Source organism: Danio aesculapii, chromosome 5, assembly GCF_903798145.1.
Source record: "Danio aesculapii chromosome 5, fDanAes4.1, whole genome shotgun sequence".
Lineage (NCBI taxonomy): Eukaryota > Metazoa > Chordata > Actinopteri > Cypriniformes > Danionidae > Danio > Danio aesculapii.
Window position 1 is genome coordinate 17,224,277 of NC_079439.1, and position 24,104 is coordinate 17,248,380.

The window sequence follows — 24,104 nt, forward strand, 5'->3', positions numbered from 1 at the left end:
CAGACATGAACATTCTCAAACCATTTACTTACAGTGATGGCATTCCAATTGGAATTTCGATGTCAAGATAGAAATATTTCATCCATTTTACTATGACTAATAATTGCTGCTAACAATTCAATAATTTGCATTTTTATAATAGTTTAAACTTGTGTAATGTTTTACAATGTGCTAATGTTTACAACAGTGAACTCATAACCTATTTGACAGCTGGAAACATTAGTTTATAGCTGAAAAATACTTTAAATATTAAGAATTTTTAAATACTAACAAAAAAAATACAAATTTTAAATTCTAGTATTTTAAATCATTTTACAGTGAGGAACTCATTCACTTGCTTTTAATGACTTTACTGAGATTATTATTCTTAAAATTTCCATTTGAGCTCTACATAAGTCATGTGGGAAGACATGAAGGTGTAAATGTTGAAATGATTTAAAAATTTTGGGTCAATTATCTCAATAACCTCTGCCAGGTTTTTTTGTTGGTTTTACAAAGTCAAATTTAAGACTTTTTAAGACCATTACTGAACACTAACAATTTTTTCCAGTGGAAAATGTACGTGTCCCATTAAAAAAAACTCAAATTTAGTTATTTCTTAGCCACATATTTTAACATAATGTGTCAAAACAAGCACACTAGTTATCTTTACTTTGTTTCACCATAACTTTCCTTTAAAAAAAAAAATTTTTTTTCAAAAACAGTGTCATAACCAGGTTGCTATAAATACATGGAGAAATTTTAAACAAATATTTTTGCAAGGATGCAAGTAAGAGAGTTAAACTATAATGATAACAGGGCTGGGCGATTTGGCCTAAAATCAAAATCTCAATTAATTGAACATTTTAACTTGAATACAATTAATAAATGATTATTTTATTTATACATTTTTTTTTTTTTTTTGCCTTCATAGTTCACTGTCAAGTTTTATATGACGTCTAAAGGCATCTCTGGCGCAGCTTCCAATCATCGTCAATGTAGTGCAAGGTAAGGCTCAAGAATGGGTCCATTGTCCTACTTGACTAGAGATCAGATGTGGCTGCAAAGTGGCCACAGAAGTAAAAATCAGCCACAGCCTTTAACAGAGCGGCATCACGTGACACGTAGGGAAAGTAATTGAAAAAATCGTCCTGGAAAAATTAGATCGATTATAGGTTCTGAATGACAATTTCGATTACTTTTCGATTAATCACCCAGCCCAGTTAATAAATGTAACTTTTGTTAAAAAATTTATTGAGACGAATTGTTGGTGATTGGATGGTTTTTGGCCCGATTGAATAGTTTTACATGAACATAGAAAAATGAAGACCTGTTTAAAATGATTTAAAACCCACAGCATCATATTTGAGTGAATGTAAGACTATTTAAGGCCTACAATTTTGTTTTTGAAATTTAAGACATTTTAAGAGTTCTTAAGACCCTGCAAACACTGCTTACCTTGGAAACAGTTGGAGCCACCTCCGATTGCAGCTCAGGCATCTTTTCTTGCACCTCTGCTCTTTCAATATCCAGTGTAGGCACTGGTCCCACAGCAGCCCCTCTCCTTATCCCAACAGTGGGCTCAGGAGGGGGCAGCAAAAAACCTCGTCCTCGCCCAAAACCTCCCTCTTCCATAGGTAACCTCACACCTCTAGCCATGCCCACCAGAGGCTCAGCAGCTATAGACTGAGTTATCCCTCTTCCAAATCTCACCGGCATTTCTCCAGGTACACCAAAAGCTCTACCTCGTCCAGGAAGAGGTTCATCTATGGGCATGATAAGACCTCTGGCCCGTCCCAATGGAGGCTGGTCTAAGAGATGACCCTGATCCTCTGTCGACTGCTGCCATGGTGCCCGGATGACCCCTGGAGGACTGGGAAAGGGTGGTCGTTTTGGATCCATTTCTTCCTCTGTTGCACTTCACTGCAACTGACAAAAAGTACAGAAATCAATAAGTGCTTCTTGGCATATCCATTTTAAAAAACGGAATTTGCTGTGGTAGGAAAAGCTGCATTAATCTTTTATTTATCTAATAAATGACTTGCGTCTAAGAAGGCAATCCTGACATGCAGTGAATGCGTGATGGTGTTTGAAGGTGCAAGACGCAGAGCACAGACGCTCTTGATTCTGGAGGTCATTACTAATATAATAACACAAATAATGAATGGTTAAGGCGTTTTGGAATAACCAAAACAACATGTCAGATGTTTACATTTACATTTACATTTAGTCATTTAGCAGACGCTTTTATCCAAAGCGACTTACAAATGAGGACAAGGAAGCAATTTACACAACTATAAGAGCAACAGTGAACAAGTGCTATAGACAAGTTTCAGGTGTGTAAAGTCTAAGAAGCTAGGCATTAGTAAAAATTTTTTATTTATTTTTTTTTTTTGAGATAGAGAGAGAGAAAACAGTTAGTGGTATAGCCAGAGAGGCAGTTGCAGATTAGGAAGGAAAGTGGAGACTAAACAGTTGCGTTTTAGTCGTTTCTTGAAGACAGCAAGTGACTCTGCTGTTCTGATGTAGTTAGGGAGTTCATTCCACCAACTGGGCAGATTGAATGTGAGAGTTCGGGAAAGTGATTTCTTCCCTCTTCGGGATGGAACAACGAGGCGACGTTCATTCACAGAACGCAAGTTTCTGGAGGGCACATATATCTGCAGAAGTGGGAGCAGATACGAAGGAGCAAAGCCAGAGGTCGCTTTGTAAGCAAACATCAGAGTGTACAAACATGTTGTACAATGTGCTCAGCCTGCTGGTTTGTTCATTCACATGCATTTTTATCATCACATGATCTCTTATGAAAAAAATCACTTGACTATTTTAATGTGTATACTAGAATTTTTGTTGGTAAAAGTGTTTCCATAATAGTTTATGCGCATCTTTTCTTCTTGAAAAAAAAGTTTATCCTACTTTATTCCTTGTTGTTTTTATTTTCTTGTTTCTTTTATTCTTGTTTATATAAAGCACTTTGAATTCGCATTGTGTATGAAATGTGCAATAGAAATAAACTTGCCTTGCTTCGAACATAAACATTTGATAAATTATGTCGCCTGCAAATTCCCCAGGGCTGGATCTGTGAATTGTCTTACAGTAAAAACATTCCTGCTATCTGTGTTTTTTAATATTAATCAAACAACAAAATACATTAAAATCACCTCCTGCTTTTGACTAAGTAGCTGTCCTAACTTCAATAATGTTTAACCTTTATTTTAATTTACACAGTGAAATTCATGTACAGAATCTTATTATTCAGTTTCATGCATGTTGCATATTTTTCATTTTCTTAATATTTCAAGGAACTAAACCAACGTAACATTGACATTTGGTGCAATGAGAAAAGAAATAATAGATTACCATAATTTTTCATATATAAGCTTATGGCATGCAATTGATTCAAGCAAAGGTTTAAATGTAATTAAAATTTTAATGGAATAATCGACAATTACGATTTTTGTCAAAATCGTGCAGCCCTATTTGCAACATTTGTCAAAGTATCATCTTTTTTGTTTAACAGTAGAGTAGAAAGAAACCCATAAAGGTCTGAAACAAGTAAACGAGAGAATTTTTGGGTGAACTATCCCTTTAAGCATAAAACCATTATACTTTACTGTTGTGGTCTCTACATTTTTACAGCAGAGAAGAGCATAGTTAAGCAAAGATTAAAGCTGTAATGATTTTGCAGAGACCTTTATCCAAAGTAGGACAATAGAAATAATCAAATTTCATTTTCGCACGTTTAGTGATTATAATGGTGGTGTGCCTTTTCTTCTTTTTTTTTTTCAGACGTCACCTCATGGAGGTGAACACGTGGCTTCCTAAAACATTTTAAGTAAATAGCCGGGATTATTTCACTTATAACACGTGGTTTGCAAGTAAACATCACAATTTAGACAGAAAAAATATAATATATATGCCTTAACCTGGTATTTTAGGTCTTTGTATATCAACCGTCAAGTTAATACGTGACTTAATTAGACAGTGGGCCATGTCAAACTGAGACAATTTTTCGACAGAAAAATTAAATACAAAAACAAAAAACAATCATATTCGATTATTTCTAGTTGCAAACCATGTTTTCGCTTGTGTGAAATCGTAAAATAGGTGTAAATGTACCTGTTAATCTATTTGACACCTATGTAAGACGGTGAATCCACTGTTGGTTCCTCCAAATGCCCGGGTAAACTAATGTGAATGAACAAATACTGATTCAGTAAACTTTGATTCGCGATTCATTTCAGTCAAAGCAGTGAGTCATTCATAAGCAGATGACAGAGAGCAGAGGTTTTTTTTAATATTATTTAACCTTCAAATAACAAATAGACATTTTCAACTTCCATTGCTAAACATATATAATATTAAATCCAAGCATCATATAATAAACAAAATAGTACAAAATAATAATAACATAAATAAACCTTAAATAATACAAAAGAAAATACATTACATTCAAGGGTGTCAGTCAGTCCATATAAGCTGACAAAAGTTTAGAGAGCTTGGAGGCACCTTTTGATTTTACCTGTTTTATGGATTTAAATAAAAAGTTGAAACAAGGAGAAACTTTAACAAATCCACATTTGTGAATATAAAATTTTGTTACAATCAACATATTATTACACAGAAATTCCATTTCTTTGTTTTTCATAAAAATGCCAAATTTCACAATGTGATAGTCACATAAAGCTCTTTCGGATTCTGATTCTGATTCAAACGCAGGTATTACATATGACAGAAAGCAGAGGTGTTTGGTAAAACTACTGAGAACGTTCTACAAATCTTTATATTTATTTATCTTTACGAAAATTAACATGAAATAAAGCAAAAACTAAATAATAATAATAATAATTACCAAAATACTATTGGAGAATTGGCCTACTGTGTGACCCATGGTGTGTCCTTATTATTATTATTTTACATAAACAGGAAGTGTTTTTCATTTTGTTAAGATTTTATGTTTGCTGTAGAAAATAAGACACCCAAGAAATGATGTATAGCGAAGAGCATGGTCGAAAGTACCATTTTTCATTAAAAAACTATTTTGAAAAGAAAATGTTTTAGACAGAAATATATTTTTGCCACTTACTCATAAGTGTGGTCTATCAATATTGACTGGTATTTTGAAACAATGTAGAACAACTACAAAGTAATTTCCCTTTAAACACAAGTTGCACATTGTTACTTTTGCCCGTCGATAGGGACAAAAGTAACACATGGCTGGATCAAAAGGTAACACAACAACGTGTGCTAGATTTACTGGCTTAAACTTGTTTATTTTAAACATATCTGACTATTATAGTTAACATTACCTGCAAACATACTTTTTTCCAAAAATATTTAACTAGATTTTTATTTAAATATCAACTCCGTCAAATGTTTCAAAAGCAACCCAACAATGCAAAATGTAAAAGTTTTCTTCAATTTGTTAATATTTATTTTATTTATAAATAAATATTTATTTTATTATTATTGGCAATATACATTAATTTTGTAAAACATATTAATCAAAATACTGAAAACTCTAATGTGGAACTGAAAAATTAGGTTTATCTAATAACAGTTGGGCATAAATAACAGTGTTACTTTCATCCCCAAAGGAACTCTTGCCATTTAAACCTGATTTAGTTTTAAACTGAAGAACTCGGACATTTCAAACTTCAGGATGTGGTATTGCACTAAATAACCTGTAGATTGATCATTAGTTTGACACATCGGAAAAAAAGCACTGCTACTATAATTCACTTTCTGAAAAACTGAAATTCTAACCTAACCGTGGGACGCGACCCCGAAATCAGCTGATATTCGGCAGCTCCATCAAGGGTTGCATGTGCTGTTATAGCCTGCAAAAGCAAAAAATTGTCAGGGCTTCAAGAAAATCGATTTGTTACTTTCGTCCCCACTACCCCATAACACTTAGCTTCTCTTCAATGATTTCTGCAATTCTGATATAACAAACAATATATACAGATTTTCATAAAAGATTAGCCTATTATTTTTGTGAGTGTGTATTAAGCACATCAGTTAAATTACAAAGCACATTTAATACAAGACTACTTGTCTACTATGTTTTAGATAACGTTTTTGAAAATAAAATATCAAAACAAATGAAATAATGTTCCATCCTCATCATAACAGATAAACTCAATGCAAAAACAAAACAGCTTTGCCTGTTGTTGTAAAAGACTAAACAATCAAACTTAATTTAACAATAATAAAATACAAATAAAAACATCTTGGAGGCAATTGCGCCTGTAAAAAGTATGAAGATTTGAAAATTAATTAACATTTTGAGCCTACATAGCGTTTCTGTCATCAAATGATTTTTGTCTTAAGTATGTGTGACAATAATTTGTTATTCAAACAGTTGTGTTAAAATCATCGTAAAGTATGTCAATATTTTTTTAGAAATATAATAAACAATACACATTCTGAAAGCCTAATATTTTGATTAATTTTTAGGTGTATTGTTACTGTTTTAATACCTCAATCTTTTATCTTTGCATAAAATCTTTTGTGTAAAGATTGTAAATCTATCTTCTGTGTAAAGATTATGTTAATTTAATTATAAAATTAAATTGATGAATTATTGAATTAAGAATTATGTTCATTTTAAAATTATTCATGTATATTCATATATTCATAATAATAAATGTATCCAGAAAATGCCTGCAAGGTAGATCTGCTATCAACAGACATTTCTAAACCACCAAGAAAGGGCACAGTCATAAAAAATCAGCTAAAATTAACAACTCTAAAAGCTCAGGATGTCCTCTTTATGACACACACTTAAAACAGTGACGTGTGTGATCTCAGAGAAATGTAAAAATAACTAATGTCCTCTACACAGAACAGAAGAATGACCTGCTGGACCCCAGGAGATTAAATAAAAATAAAAGAAGGCAGAGCATTAACCCCTTCATGCATCCTCTAATGGGGACACTTTCACAACATTTTAGTCAAAACTACATTCTGAACATGGATTTGTGAAAATGAACTACTCTATGTGGGTGGCACGTTGGCTCAGTGGTTAGCGCTGTCGCCTCACAGCAAGAAGGTTGCTGGTTCGAGTTCTTCCTGTGCCCGTGGGGTTCCTCCTAGTGCTCCGGTTTCCCCCACAGTCCAAGGACGTGCACAGGTGAATTAGATTAACTAAATTGGCCGTGGTGGATGAGTGTGTGTGTGAATGTAAGTGTGTATGGGTGTTTCCCAGTACTGGGTTGCAGCTGGAAGGGCATCCACTACATAAAACATATGCTGGAATAGTTGATGGTTCATTCAGCAGTGGCAACCCCTGAAAAAGAAGGGACTAAGCCAAAGGAAATTGAATGAACTGCTCTGTCGCTTTAATTGCCATCAATCATTATCTTAATGACATCTTCCTCTATTCTTTTTCCTCTAAAATTACATATAAATTGATCAATATAGTTTACAGATTATTAATTATTATTAAAAAAACACAATGTATTTTAAGATGACATTCCAGTCACTAATTAGATTAATTAAATCATCCAAATACTGTATGTTTGCATTGCAGTAGGCATGATATAGATTATAGATTAATGGATTTGTGCTCATAATATGAGATTCAAACTATTAAAACATCAATATTTGCACAAAAGTCACCATAAAAACTGGTTTAAAATAATAGTCTACTTTAAATAGTTCATATTATATGTTCAGCTCTTTTCCTCAAGGACTCCAGTAACCTTTGCTGCATGAGAATTAATTTTCTTGCCACCTGAACAAAGTTCACCATGTCAAGGCAAAGAAAGAATTTCCACAAAACAGATGATGCTGCAGCTTTATGTGGACTCTCTAGAGACGCTGAATATACTTTATCATTTGTTTCACCATGCTGAACTAACAGATAAACTGTTCTGACCTGTCTGGTGCTGTTTTACATTGCCGTTTTATTGTTGCTATTGCTGTATAAGACTCTGAAATATTCCTTAAGTTTTGTTGTCTTTTTATTTAATTATTATTATTATTCAACAGAATTATTTTACATCCTGATAGTCGCATAAGGCAATGTTTCCCAAGCCTGTTCCTGAAGGCACACCAACAGTACATATTTTGGATGTCTCCCTTATCTCACCCTTCACTGAAAAAAGTGTTGCATGCAAAACTGTTGCAAACAATTTATTTGTGTTGAATTTAAACAAACAAATTAAATTGAGCATTGTTCAACTTAATTTGTTTGTTTAAATTCAGCCAAAATAAATTGTTTACAACCACTTAACATAAAAAAATTGAGTAAATCCAAGGAATCATCTTTGAATATTTTTTTTCAGTGTTAACTTCATGTTTTGGGCTGTTTCTCAATTCCAAGAACGCAGAGAATGGACTTGCGTTCTTGTGGAGACCGGTCTTGCCAGGTGTCCTCGGAAGAACGAACTCGGGAAACCGCGAGGACAGAACGCATCCTGTGAGAAATGTGATGCAGCGTTCTTCCTGATGGTCACATGACCTTCACGCATTTTAAATGGAAATTTATTTAAACATTACAGCATTCATACAACGAGTTATTGTTTTTCCCCTTTTCGTGATATATACTATGCTTAAAACATTATAAATATACGTTGCACAATATAAATAAAACAGATTTTTATATAAATTTCAGCAAACACCCCGATTGTGTTTTCGCCTTTATAAGATGTCCATGGTAATTTTTATATTCACCGTTTGATTTAGGGAAACTCCTGAGATAAATAAGTGATATCTCTGAACTTTAATAATAAATCTAAATAAAATGCTGCGCTTCCCACCTCCAGTCGCAATGACATCTGGTTCTGGGATTCCACAGCGAGATCGGTGCTCAAGTCTGCATCGGTGCGTCCTCGATATCAAGAACACATCCGGGAAGTTTCATGCGTCCTCTGTTCTTGCGGTCTTAATGCTCTGATGAGTTGTGTGTGTTTGATTAGGGAGAGGTTGAAAATGTGTACTATTGGTATGCTTTCAGGAACAGAGTTGGGACACACTGACCTAAGAGGTGGAAATTTCTGGTTACAGAAAAAAAATCTGGAATTTGAGAAAATGTATGAGAATTTAGATGAATTTATGGGAATTTTATATAAATGGTATTATACAAAGAACACTGAAATAATAGTAACATTAATCTGCTATACAACACAACTGTTTCCAAGATTAATGAGGAAAAAAAACAATGATATATCTTAAGGAGGGCAGCATGGTAGCTCAGTAGTTGGGACTGTCGCCTCGCAGCAAGAAAGTTGCTGGTTTGCATCTCGGCTGGACCAGTTGGCATTTCTGTGTTTGTATGTTCTCCCCGTGTTCGCGAGAATCCTTTTGATGTGGAAAATGACTCTAATGAGCTCAATTAATTCAAGCAATTGAAGACGTACACAAAGAACTTTTCTCAACACTTGTGTACAAAGCAATATTTTTCTGTTTCAGTATGTTTGCATACGAAACAAAACTAAACTAAACTAAATATTATAAAATAAAAAAAACATAAATAAACATAAAATAAAATAAACATAGCATAAAATAAACTGGTTCGAGCCCCAGCTGGGTCAGTTGGTATTTCTGTGTGGAGTTTGCAAGTTCTCCCCATGTTTGCGTGGGTTTCCCCCACAAGTCCAAAGACCACATGAATTGAGCAAGCTAAAATCTTCGTAGTGTGAGTGCGTGTGTGAATGAGAGTGTATGTGTGTTTCCCAGTGATGGGTTGCAGCTGAAAGGGCATCTGCTGTGTAAAATGTGCAGGATAAGTTGGCGGTTTATTCTGGTGTGGTGACCCCAGATTAATAAAGGGTCTAAGCTGAAAGAAAATGAATGATTGAATAAAATAAACAGAACATAAAATAAGCATATTATAAAATAAACATACTAGGTAGGTAGTGTCGCCTCACAGCAAGAAAGTCGCTGGTTTGAGCTTTGGCTGGGTCAGTTGGCGTTTCTGTGTGAAGTTTGCATGTTCTCCCTGCGTTCGCGTGGGTTTTCATCCTGGTTTCCCCCACAGTCCAAAGACATGCGCTATAGGTGAATTGGGGAAGCAAAATTGGTTGTAGTGTATGAGTGTGTGTGAATGAGTGTGTATGGGTGTTTCCCAATAGTGGGTTGAGCTGAAAGGGCATCCGCTGCGTAAAACATATGCTGGAATAGTTGCCGGTTCATTCTGCAGCTTTAAAAGGTTCCTTAAAAAGGAAAGAGTCAAAAATGAACTCCAAATGTTAAAACGAGTTACTCTGACACAATCGTATCACAAACAGCCACTTCCACAGTTCCTAATCTGCAAAATGTTCAATTCACTCTGCACTCGAAATAAACTGAACTTCAATTATGCATTTGTGTATAGCCAGTTTGTACAGCCAACTGCGCTATTGTTGTTGTTGTTATTATTAAAAGTACCCATCAAGTCAAACATCTCCTGCCTCCTGTCACAAGTTTATTGTCTGCTGCCTTTAGAGGATTGTGTGACATGTTGTTTTTCTTTACTTACCCTGCTGTATGCTTGTGAAGACACATACAACAGTACATAGACTAGTCAACAATGCTTTATTATGCAGCTCTTTCAGCACAACAGACATCTCAGTGAATTATTAAAAATGTCTACAGAGAGGACAAAACTACTGGAAGAAAACTGCCACGTGATCCTAAATTCTCAGGCTGGAGATTAAGGTAATGCAAATAGAGGGAAATTCAGGATCAGTTAGCTCATGCAATGAAATAAAATGAGTTACTGTTGCCTTTCTATCAGCTCTACCCAGTCTGGCCATTCTCCTCTGACTTCTGGCATCAACAAGGCATTTGCAACTATGCCACGTTCAAAGTCACTTAAATCACCTTTCTTTCCCATTCTGATGCTTGGTTTGAACTGCAGCAGATCGTCTTGACCGTGTCTACAAGCCTAAATGCATTGAGTTACTGATTTGCTAATTAGAAATTTGCATTATTGAGCAGTTGGACAGGTGTACCTAATAAAGTGGCCGGTGAGTGTAAATTGTCTTACATCTACATTTTACATCTGTATATATCTCTCGCTCTACCTCAGAACTGTTTACTCCACCTCACCCAACCCCCTCTCATACCCTATCTTGCATTACTATATAAATCGTCTTACATTTACATTTTACATACAGTTGAAGTCAGAATTATTAGCCCCCCTGTTTATTTTTTTTCCAAAATTTCTGTTTAACAGAGAAAATATTTTTTTCAACACATTTCTAATCATAATAGTTTTAATAACTCATTTCTGATAACTGATTTATTTTATCTTTGCCATGATGACAGTAATTAATATTTTGCTATATTTTTCTAGACACTTCTATACAGCTTAAAGTGACATTTAAAGGCTTAACTAGGTTCATTAGGTTAACTAGGCAGAATAGGGTAATTAGGCAAGTTATTGTATATGATGGTTTGTTCTGTAGACTACTGAAAAAAATGTAGCTTAATGGGGCTAATAATTTTTACCTTAAAATGTTTTAAAAGAAATAAAAACTGCTTTTATTCTAGTCCAAATAAAACAAATAAGACTTTCTCCAGAAGAAAAAAAAATATTATCAGACATACTGTGAAAATTCCCTTCCTTTATTAAACATAATTTGGGAAATATTTAAAAAAGAAAAAAAAATTAAAGGGGGGCTAATAATTCTGACTTCAACTGTATATCTCTCATCTGTATATCTCAAACATGATTATATGTTTGCATAGAGTAGTGAGATGCACTGAATCTCATTGGACATGTATACAATGTACACATGTACAGTGACAATAAAAGGCTTTCTTTTCTACACTACCTGACAAAAGTCTTATCATTGGTCCCAGTTATAAGAACAAAAAATAATAACTTGACTTATAGTTGATCATTTGGAAAAGTGGCAGAAGATAGATTTTTCTGATGAATCATCTGTTGAACTGCATCCCAATCATCAAATACCGCAGAAGAGCTATTGGAACCTGCATAGACCCAAGATTCTCATGGAAAATCAGTCAAGTTTGGTGAAAGAAAACTTATGGTTTGGGGTTACATTCAGTATGAGGGCATGCGAGAGATCTGCAGAGTGGATGGAAACATCAACAGCCAGAGGTATCAAGAGGTATCATTTGTGCTGCCCATTACAATACAAAACACACGAGAGGGCAAATTCTTCAGCAGGATGGCGCTCCTTTTCTTACTTCAGGCTCTACATCAAAGTTCCTGAAAGTGAAGAAGGTGAATGTGCTCCAGGATTGGCCAGCCCAGTCACCAGACATGAACATTATTGAGCATTTCTGGGGAAAGATGAAGGAGGAGGCTTTGAAGATGAATCCAAAAAATCTTGATGAACTCTTGGAGTCCTGCAAGAACGCTTCCTTTGCCATTCCAATCTTGCCTTTCATATAAGCCACTTCTAAAACCAAATGATCAACTAGAAGTCAAGTTATTATTTGTTGTTCCTAAAACTTGGATAGGCAACAAGACTTTTGTCAAGTAGTGTACTCAGTTTCACAATATATCTATTCTATTCTATTCTATTCTATTCTATTCTATTCTATTCTATTCTACTCAGAAAATTATAAATGAATTAAGTAAAATAAATTAGTTTGCCTGTTGAATTAAGTTTATTTTTCTGACCCCACTGGCAGATATTTGATCTTATACTAGCATAAAAATCCAATTTTGTTAGTTTTGAATATTTATACCAAATAAGGCTTTAAATAGCTGTTTAGTTTTGGTAGTTCAATTGTCAAAAATTAATTGAAAATGCTTGAAAGTTCTCAGTATATTTTCAACTTCTCAACTTCGCATAAATGTCAATAATTTTTTTATGTAAAAATGAAATGAAAATAAACTAAACATCTACAAAATTAATAAAGTTAATAAAATTACATTTAATATTTTGCTTTAAAGCTTCTCGGTTTGATTCAAGAATGTTCAGAGATAATTGTAATAAAAAAGAAAGGAAAAAATAGAAAAGGATTCATTAAAATTTGGGCATTGAACGATAATAAATTGTGAAGCGAAAGGCTGTCTAGCCTCGGCAGCATGCAGGGTTAATTATATATTTCAAATTAATTCAGATTTGTTATTATTCAAACAGAGCTTTCGGTGATGTCAGCAATTTTCTTTCTGACACAACACTAATTTCTCAAACATTCTGTTCGCTTTTTTAATGTCTAAAACTTTTTAATGAGGAACAAAACACTTTGTTCACCTTTAAATTCTTCAGAGATTAAGTTGCTTAAATTAAACGTCAATCATAAGAATTGTAATTAAGATCTGGTCCTCCTATGAGAACACAGGTTCGAGTTGGGTCTGTGTCTTGATCTCATTCTCTCCTCTGAAAGCATAATTATCATCTTTAACACAGAAACGCTATTATATTAAATGCTTACACATAAAACAGATGAGATTTGTATGTAAACAAACACCCTTCACACCTCTACTGACTCACTATAGAGGCTCATAAGTCAATTGCAGCATTTCAGTATAAAGAGACAGCTGTTGACACTCATCAGAAGCAAATGACTGCAATGAGTTTTAATCTAAAGTGACACTCATCATCCATCAGTGGCTCTGCCCGTAAGGTAACTCTCTGAAAAATGGCCAATGAGGCTTGAGGGGAGCAGTGCATGCTGGGTCTGTTTGGCTTTCATCTCTCTGGCAGCACTTGACCTGCAGGTGCTTTGACCTTGTGAGAAGCAGTCAGATTTTGGATCAGATTTTTGCATGGTGACTTTTAACTGGAACGCTGGCCTTTCTAGAAAGTAAGAAAGTCATTTAAAGGGCTAGTTCACCACCCCCCCCCCCCCCCCCAAATTAAAATGTACTCATTTACTCACTCTCAAGTGACTCTAAGCTTTTATGGATTTCTTTCTTCTGCTGAACACAAAACAAGATATTAAGAATGTTGGGAAAAAAACAGCCATTGATGTAGAAACAAATAAAATAATGTGGAAGTCAATGGCTGTTTTTTGTTGTTGCAACATTGTTATGTGTATATAAGAATACATACAGTGGGAGAAATAAGTATTCAACACGCCACTGTTTTTCTCAGAAAACATGTTTGTAAAGGTGCTGCTGACTTTAAAGTTTCACCAGATGTTGGTAATAACCAAACACATCCATATATGCAAAGAAAACAAAACTGATTAGTTTACAAATTAAGTTATGAGTAGTAAAATGAAAAGACACAATATTGAACACATGAAAAAAGGGAGGTGTAGAAAGGCAGTGAAAGCCCAGACAGCAGCTGAAATCTCTCAGTAGTTCTTCAGCAACCCTCTGCCTTTCGTCATTGTAAATAAATATTAGCTGCTTCAGTCCAACATCTACATTATCAGGATGATGAAGATGAAACCAGGGTGGACATTTCAGCAAGGCAATGATAAAAACAGCCAAGGAAACTCTCAAATGCTTTCAGAGAAAGAAAATCAAGCTGTAGAATGGCCCAGCCAATCACCTGACTTGAATCGAATAGAAAATCCAAAATAAAGATCCGATTTGATAGACGAGACCCACAGAACCATCAAGATTTTTGTACACTGATGAAGTCTATGAAAAAAAAAAATCCCACCTGAGCAATTCATGACTTCATTAACCATACGAGAGTCGTCTTTTATATAAAGTATTAAATACATTCCAGTAGTTCAATACATTTTCATTGTGTCATTCCATTATTCCACGTAACAATTTTTTCATTTTGTTATATTTTTATGTTTGTATTGTATATTTTTATGTTTGTATTGTTTGAGTTTTTACCAAAATCTGGTTTAATTCTATGTCAACAGCTCCGTTAGAAATTTTATTCCTCCACTGTATACTATACAGTATATTTTCCTTTGTGTTCAACAGAAGAAAGGAGCTCATGTTTGGGCCAAGTGAAGGATGAGTAAATAGTTTTTATTCAAAGATTTAAATTAAATTTATGTGCAGCACTTTAACATTGCATAAGATATTTGGGGAAACAAGCATCGTTTCTCTCCAACAAGTCTGGCCAATAAGGCCAAATGTCAAAAAGAAAAATGGAATTTGTTGTGGTAGGAGGAACCAATGTGGCTATTTTTTCTTATATAATAAATCACTTGTGCCTCAGAAGACGAAGATGAATGCATTAAATGATGTGTATGATCTGAAATGAGAGAGCATGATGGCGTCGTTGTCGCTGGCATGCTGTCTGTCTCTCTGCTTTCTAGTTGTTTTCTGGCCTGTTTATGTGTAGACATCTTCTGACTCTAGTAAGTCAAAAGGCTGCTAGATTTACCTTTAATTTATCATCAGATTTTGCTTGACATTTTTTGTTTTGCAACAATGAATATCTGACTGGTCAAAATTGTCCAACTTTCCTGATGAACATACCCATATTCACCAATCTAGTGTACTGTATAGTGCAGGGCTGCCAACTTTTGGCTTTAGCTTGGAGTGAGAATGTAAGCCCCGCCCATATTCACAAACCACACCCACCACTCCAAGCCACACACCGTTTATTTTTAAATATATAAAAATGATAAATATATTATTTTAATAAATACTTTATAAATATTACAAATTAGAATATTATTACTATTATACAATTATCCAATTATAAATAAATAAAATATATTAATTTCAGGACAGCATGGTGGCTCAGTGGTTAGCACTGTCGTCTCACAGCAAGAAGGTCACTGGATCGAGTCCCGGCTGGGTCAGTTGGCGTTTCTGTGTGGAGTTTGCATGTTCTTGTTGTGTTCGCGTGGGTTTCCTGTGAGTGCTCTTGTTTCCCTCACAGTTCAAACACAGGCGCTATAGGTGAATTGATCAACTAAATTGGTTGTAGTGTATCAGTGTGTGCGTGAATGAGAGTACATGGGTGTTTCCCAGTACTGGGTTGCGGCTGGAAGGGTGTCCACTGCGTAAAACATTTGCTGGAACAGTTGGCGGTTTACTCTGCTGTGACGACTTCTGAAATAGAGCTGAAGGAAAAGTAATAAATGAATATAAAGTTTATTAGAATGAAATTCTATATATTGTATAGAACACGAAAAGTATGTTTTATAGAATTATCTGTTGTATGTTGTCTTAGACCTGACTTATGGCCAAGAATGAGATTTATTAAGTCTAAACTCCCTGACTTCATCCCCTCTTTCTGCTTCAAACTAAAAAAAAACCATCAGGAGATATGCTAGTCAAGATAGGTTTTATCATATTAGTTAAACTTTAGTTTTGTCGACTTCCATAAATTCACTGCGTGCTGACACCTGTACATTAAATGCTGCTACCCCTGCCATAAAACGCAGCCCCTCTGAAATGTACATCTATTAATTTAAATTAATAATTTTTAAATAGCATCATTATGACACTAATGAGAGTTAACCTTTCCCTTACTGAAGATTACAGATTTTCTTTTACATTTATTTGTAAACCTAGTGCGTTTTAAAATGTGTTTCACTTCTTGTTTTTGCTTTGTCCATCAAGATAATAATCATATTATGTTTTAATCAATTATGGCCTTTGTTTTTTATGTAGACTGAGAATCCCACTGAAAGCCAATGAAAGGGGTGCATTTTACGGCAGGGGTGCGTTTCTCGGCACAACACCTGTTGCACAACACATGAGGGCTCATGAGCAGTGGCAATTTTTTTTCAGCATGCATGTTCACAACCGGGATTCATACTGGGAGCAGGAACGCGAGCAACGCATCAGCGTCAAACAGGAACGGTGCGAGAGGGGGGTATGTTTTCTGAGCGCATATTTTCCTTTTACAAAAGGGTTTTGAGATTCTCCTTGTTTGATTTAGTTTTTCATATACATGATTATGCCGTTGAACTGTTGTATAAACGCTATATCACACTTGTAGCATTGCAGGGGCAGATTTAATCAATAAGCAAGGTAAGCAGCCGCTTACGGGCCCAGAAAATCTGAGGGCCCCCAAATAAATACAAAGTTTAAATTATTCCTATAAATTACATATAACATCATTTTCCACATTTTTTGTATAGTGAGGGTGTAAAAAAATAAGTTTAATGTTTATTACATCACAAATGTACAAATGTGCCCCCCACCTCAATCATAGAGCACGCCAGCAGTCAAATATGGTAAAGATTTAGTTTTAAAAACGAAATAGTTTATATATCGTTTTTAGTTGTGAATCCATTTTAAGAAAACAAATTATTTAAAAAGTTTTACATGATGCTTTACATGTTGTTATTATTATATTGCATTAAAGGGCAACTATGGTGAAAAATCTACTTTTCAAGCTGTTTGGACAGGCATATGTGTAGGTATGGTGTATAGACCGTTATATTGGGGTGATATAAACACACCCAGTCCTTTTTTTCCAATTTAACAACATAAAAACGGTGGACCAATTGGAGCAGTTTTTATGTTAATACGCAGCTGTCAATCAATTCGGTGGGCAGGGGGACCGCACTCCTATGTCAAGTTGCGGTCGGTCTAAAAACCACTCTAATTGGTCTACCATTTTTTTCATTACACATATAAGTGCAAACTCGTGAAATAGGTTATTATCCATTTATGAATGTTGACCTTAACTTATACCACTGCAAATGTACTTCAGTACTCTACAATCAGACATGTTTCATGCTATTGTGTCATGCAAGGTTATTGCATAATCTAGAGAAATGTTTAAAATAGGTCAGAAAGGGTTTGGTTCAGACACAATTAGTCAAGGGTTGGTGTCCTATTGCATCACATGCAGTTTTGTAAAGTAATGAAAAGAGGTTAAAAGCCACATTTTGACACACATGATGTGGAAAGGATTCTTTTAAAGAATGGAGTACATCTAGAAATCTAAATGATTGGAGTATAGTACACTGAAAGAAATAATTTCTGCAAAATTGTTGCAAACACTTTTAAATTTAGTAATGTCAACTTAATTTGTTTGTTTATATTCAGCCCAAATAAATTGTTCGCAACCACTTACCTTAAAATAATGTCGTAAATCCTACGAATCATATTTGGATCATTTTTCAGTGTACTTAAGCAAAGAAAATATGCTTTGCTTCAGAATTTTTAGTCCCCCTTTGAATTTTTTCTTTTCTTTAACAGAGCAAGGAAATTTTCACAGTATGTCTGATAATAATTTTTCTTCTGGAGAAAGTGTTATTTTGTTTTATTTCGACTAGAATAAAAGCAGTTTTATAATATTTTTATGAACCATTTTAAGATCAAAATGATTAGCCCCTTTAAGCTATATATATTTTTTCGATAGTCTACAGAACAAACCATCGTTATACAATAACTTGCCTAGTTACCCTAACCTGTGTCTTGAAAAATATCTAGTCAAATATTATTTACTGTCATCATGGCAAAGATAAAATTAATCAGTTATTAGAAATGAGTTATTGAAACTATTATGATTAGAAATGTGTTGAAGAAATCTGCTCTTCACTAAACAGAAATTGGGGGAAAAATAAACAGGGGGCCTATTAATTCAGGGGGGCTAATAATTCAACTGTATATTCAAAAAATAAGAAAATATCCAAATGTATGTCATATAATGTTTTATCCGCTTTTTACAATCCTCATTGATTCTAATCTCTATTTCAGTACCCCAGTACCTTGTTTTACACAGCGGATGCCCTTCCAGCTGCAACCCAGTACTGGGAAACATCTATACACACTTATTCACACACATACAGTACGGCCAATTTAGTTTATTCAATTCACCTATAGCACACCTGGAGGAAACCCATGCCAACACCGTGAGAACATGCAAACTCCACACAGAAATGCTAACTAGCCCAGCTGGGACTTGAACCAGCAACCAGTGCTCGAACAGCGACAGTGCTAACCACTGAGCCACCGATATCAATAATTATATCTGTAAAAACCTTGATTCTGAAGATATAAGCAAATTAGAGCATATTTATTTACATAATACCTGATTTGCATATTTAATGTTTCAGAAACTGTGTTAATTTACTGTGATTAATTGCATGTAAAGCATATGGTCATCACGTCTGTTAATTCATAACTGTACTTTAATAAATAAACCCAGTTTAACATTAACAAAAGAACCTGCCACAGAAATGATGCATTCATATTCTCGCACAAGGCCCCACTTGGGGATGACATGCCCCAGCTGTTGAACAATGATGAAGATTATGGTGATGATGATGGTAGCTTTTGCATATCAGCCTGGGAACATGCTGTCCCTGTTCTCTGCTTCATTACAGATTCATTTTTCATGCATGATGATGAGTGCTCACCATTTATTCACATACTGTATATACACTGCAAGATTAAACGTTTTATTTTCTTTTTTGCTCAAGTATTGTCTTCGTAGCTGTCAACATTGGGTTTTGTTTCAACTTTTCAGGGCTTTTGTTATCTTAGAGCTCCGTGTGGTGCTCTGGAAAGTCTAAAATGATAAGCATTTTACGCTGGCAGTTCATCCGAAGTGACTTACAGTTCTCTTATATCATGGAAAATCTCCCCTGAAGCAACCTGGGTGTAAGCGTCTTTTCACTGGCACTGTCTGAAATTGCCCCTTGCAGGATTTAAACATGCAGCGCTTTTGATCACAAACTTAGAATTTTTATTTGCAGTTTTTGAATTATGGCGATTACAAGTCATGTTGAAAAAACTGTATATGCTGAGCATGTCAGTGAGAAAACATGGTGGATGCAATAAACTGGTGTAAAGGCATTGAAGAATCCAAATTCTCCTGTGGGCTTTATGTTGTTTTGCATTTCATGAGTAAAATACTCTCACTGGCCACTTTATTAGGTACACCCATGTCAGGTGGTGTTTATAGACTTACAGGATAGGATTACTGTATAGGATTACAAGAGGTTTCCGAGAGAAATAGCAAAACGGGATGTTTGCGTGAGATTGGTCTGAAATACGGGAGACTCAAGGTAAAAACGGGAGTGTTGGCAGGTATGGTTACAATTCACACAGGCTCAGCAAAATCCGACAACAGTAAATTGGAAAAATGTTGTCTGGTTTGATGAGTCTCGATTTCTGCTGCAACATTTAGATAGTAGGGTCAGAATTTGGCATCAACAACATAAAAGCATGGATCCATCCTGCCTTGTATCAACGGTTCAGGCTGGTGGGATGGTGTGAGGGATATTGTCTAGGCACACTTTGGGCCCATTAATACCAATTGAGCATTGTATCACGAATTACCACGAATCATCTCAGACTGGTTATTTGAATATGGAAATGAGTTCACTGCACTCAAATGGCCTCCACAGTCACCAGATCTCAATCCAATAGAGCACGGTGGAACAGGAGATTCGCATCATGGATGTGCACCTGACAAATCTGCAACTGTGTGATGCTATCATGTCAATATGGAGCAAAATCTCTGAGGATTATTTCCAGTATCTTGTTGAACCTATACCATGAAGGATTAAGGCAGTTGTGAAGGCAAAAGGGGTCCAACCCAGTGCTAGTAAGGTGTACCTAATAAAGTGGCCAGTGAGTGAATATGCATTGTAAAATTAAGTTTCACAGATTATGTAAGGAGTTCAGATTTAAAAATCCTATAAGTGCCTCTAAGGGAAATTTTCCTCTGCAATTTTCTATTTTTCTGTCGTCTTTGTGTAGGTTCAGTAATTTTACTTTTATGGCAACAAATGGTTTATCTTCATTAGGTTTAAAGTTAAATAACTGAACATAAACTTAGAAGACTGAGAAAAATGCTAATTTTATCGAAACATTTCAGACTGCACTTATCTGAACTCTTGATTTGTTTCTCTTATCAAAAGGTTGCTCCAAACTTGACTTGCACTTAAAAAAAATAAATAAATAAAATGTATCTGTTTATTAGTTCGGTCAACATTCAGGCTATTTATAGTTTAAAAATAACCCTTCATTAAACCTTTCTAAAAATAGATACTTGCACACTGCAGCATTTCTGTGTCATTTAAATTTGTTAAATCAAAGAAAAACTCACAAAATAACAAATCAGGTTTGTCAGACACAAAAGGAATAATTTATGCAATGTAGAAACACTTACATGTCAAAAACAAACACTTGCTTTTGATCTACAAATGCGTCTATCACTTACTGTATGAGATCTCACAGTTTGAAGCGTCTGTCATAGCAAAGTGACGTGTGCTGCCATGAGTAATTAGTCTTCTAATAGGATAAGGACACAGACTCATGAATAATTATAATACATTAACATGGCACCAATTACTGTGGTGTCACAACCAGCGATGTCAACACAATGCAGATTCTAACAAAGCACATAAAAGCACAATTATGTGAAACAAAAGCAAACGGCTCTTCTAAAATGACAGAAATGACCCTTTAACATAAAACATTCTGCTTATACGATACAATTTAAAATGTTTTGTTTTCAAAATTCGAGATTTATGGCTGATCACCTTTCATACTTGAGAACTTGAACTTGGACTTAAGCAAGTGTATCTGTCTGCGAACTGCAAAATGGGGCCATAACATGAAGGGGTGTAACTTGTAGTAAGTTAGAGGCGTAACTTGCAGTTATCGAGATCCCACTGAACCATGCGAGATGTCACAACGAAATGTTGTTTGCAAGATGGTGGAAAAACTTAACACAGAGAACATTTTTACCAAATGTTATCATGAGTTTTCTCCAAATTTATCCACAACCAATTCACTTAATATATTATTATATTCAGTAATTTGGCAACTCCACCATGCAACTCACTGACTGTGTTGTCTTAGAAGTTACACCTCTAACGTACTACAAGTTATGCCCCTAAGGCCACTCCATGTTACGCCCCTGTCCTGCAGTCTGCTGACAGACCCTACTCGCCTTAGGGCTGTAACTTGTAGTACATTAGAGGTGTAACTTGACGTTATGGAGACATGTCAAAACTATGAGTATGTTGTTAGCAAGATGGCGCTGTACATCAATTATTAACGTCTACACCTACTCCACACCTAAACCCAACCATCACAGTTATTAATGTCTATACCACAACCCTAAACCCAACCATCATCGTTATTAATGTCTACAGCTTCCCCAAACCTAAACCCAACCATCATAGTTATTAATGTCTACAATTACCCCAACCCTTAACTCAACCATCACAGTTACTAACATCTACACCTTCCCCAACCCTAAGCACAACCATCAAAGTTTTTAATGTACAGCCACAAGATGTGGAGGCTTTCATACTTGACGCGCACGCCATTGTACTGTTATTTGGAACCACAGGGGGCAACGCCGAGTCACTGTCTTGACAAAATGGATGAAGAATGGTGGAGTTGCTAAATGAATGAATTTATTAATATATCAAGTGAATTGGTTGTTGAGGAATTTGGAGGAAACTCATGAAAATGTTTGATAAAAATGTTCTCTGGTAAGTATTTCTGTCATCTCGCATGGTTCAATGGGATCTCGATAACTTTATTTTACTTCAAGTTATGCCCCTTCATCTTACGCTCCCATCATGCAGTCCGCAGACAGATACACTTATTGTAGTAGTTGACAAGCAGAGATCATTTTAAATAGTTTTAAATTAATTGTTTATTTGCCTATTATAAGTATTATTTGTTTATTATTAATTTGTTTCCTAATCATGTGAGCTCACTTGTCTGCATTCTCATTAGTTGTTGCTGCAAAAAGTCACTTCGCATGTTGTTGTATTAACATACATGTTTTTGCATAAAATGTAAATATTTATAGGAACACCCACGTATGCTAATGCTAATAAGGGTCGCTATTGGTCTTTGGAAGTTGCCAACTTTAAAAACTTTATACCTATAAATTGGTTGTTCGCTTTTGGTTCGTCACAGAGACGGGCATGTTTTCTTGCCTTCTGTTTTATTTAGGCTAGCATATCAGCAATCAAACCAGTCTCTCTCTCCTTTCCACTTTTTACTTTATGAGGCCATGAAAAAATATCCTGAAGTTATTATAGCTTTAGATTAGCCTATATAAAACAAAACAAAAAATAACTAAATTAATTATTAACAACCTAGCAGGCTCAGGACGTCAGATTGACATTTTACCCGAATGTCGTGGGACATTTATAGTATTTATTGTATTTAGTTTGGCAATGAAAATCGGGTTGACGTCAGAACCCAACGTCAGGCCAACAATAATGTCCAACATCCAACCTAAAATCAATCTAATGATGTTACAGCTTGACGTTGTGTGGACATTTCCACTAACATCTATCAGATGTTGGATTTTGGTTGCCATACATGACCAATAAATGTCAGTATTTTATGTTAATATAACGCTGGTTTAAGATGTTGGCTTGACGTTGGATTTAGTCACTTTCCAACACAACCTAAAATCAACCAAATATCAACATCATTTAATGTCGTTATTGGACGTCAAAATAACGTTGTCCTTAGGCGCTGGCTAGACATTGAATTTTGGTCACCTGATGTCACAACCTAAATCTAACCTAATTTTAATGTCTTATGGCGACACTGATACAAATTGGATTATATAATGTCATATTTGCTTTAGTACAACATGGAATTTTATAATGGATCTTATTTTCTTATACAGCTAATAATATTACTGCAAAATACCATATACATATCAAGAAATGGGCCAACGCTAAGCCAAATTTTAAACATTTTATAAGAGAGATTAAACAATATGGTACTACACCATGAAACATTAGAAACATGATGCATTATATAAATTTAATTTTGATTAAATATTTTTTATTATTAATATCTTACCTATTTATTGGTTTTACACCTGACATCTGTTTATACATTGATTGTATAACTAATATAATTTCTCTCATTTCTAATTGTTTTATTTGTTCATAATTGTTCTGAGATGTATGTTGTTGTACTAACTTTGTACATATTTACAAATTTTAACTGGTATAAAATCTCGAGTTCTAGTTGAGTTCAAGTTCAGCTAGACTATCATTAGCTAAGTTATTATTAGGCTATAGCACAAATTGCTATTTACACATAATTTATATTACTTATTAAGATAAATACGTTTTTTTATTTGTTTACATTATTATGATCACGATGCTGCATAAAGTTTCGTGTGTTTACTCTATTAGTGGCATCAGTCAAATTCAGTCATTTTATTGCGTCTTCCATTTCCAGGCATTGTTTCTGAAATACGTCAACACACAACAGCCAGAAAAACAGTAGCCTAGTCATGTAATCAAGTTATTCAACACAACGAAAACTAATAAAAAAAGATATAGGTTAAACGAAAAAAAAAAAAAAAAAAAAACAGTCAGCG

The 24,104-nt window shown here is 34.7% G+C and overlaps 1 protein-coding gene across 1 annotated transcript in view; it reads right to left on the reverse strand.

The window, feature by feature from the left end:
* Positions 1-1,881, reverse strand: part of piwil2 (piwi-like RNA-mediated gene silencing 2) — a 39,208-nt gene extending 37,327 nt beyond the window's left edge. Inside the window, exon 1 of the mRNA XM_056456861.1 lies at positions 1,438-1,881. Within this exon, the coding sequence (XP_056312836.1) occupies positions 1,438-1,881 (444 nt within the window). The remainder of the gene's footprint in view (positions 1-1,437) is intronic.
* Positions 1,882-24,104: the final 22,223 nt, after the last annotated feature.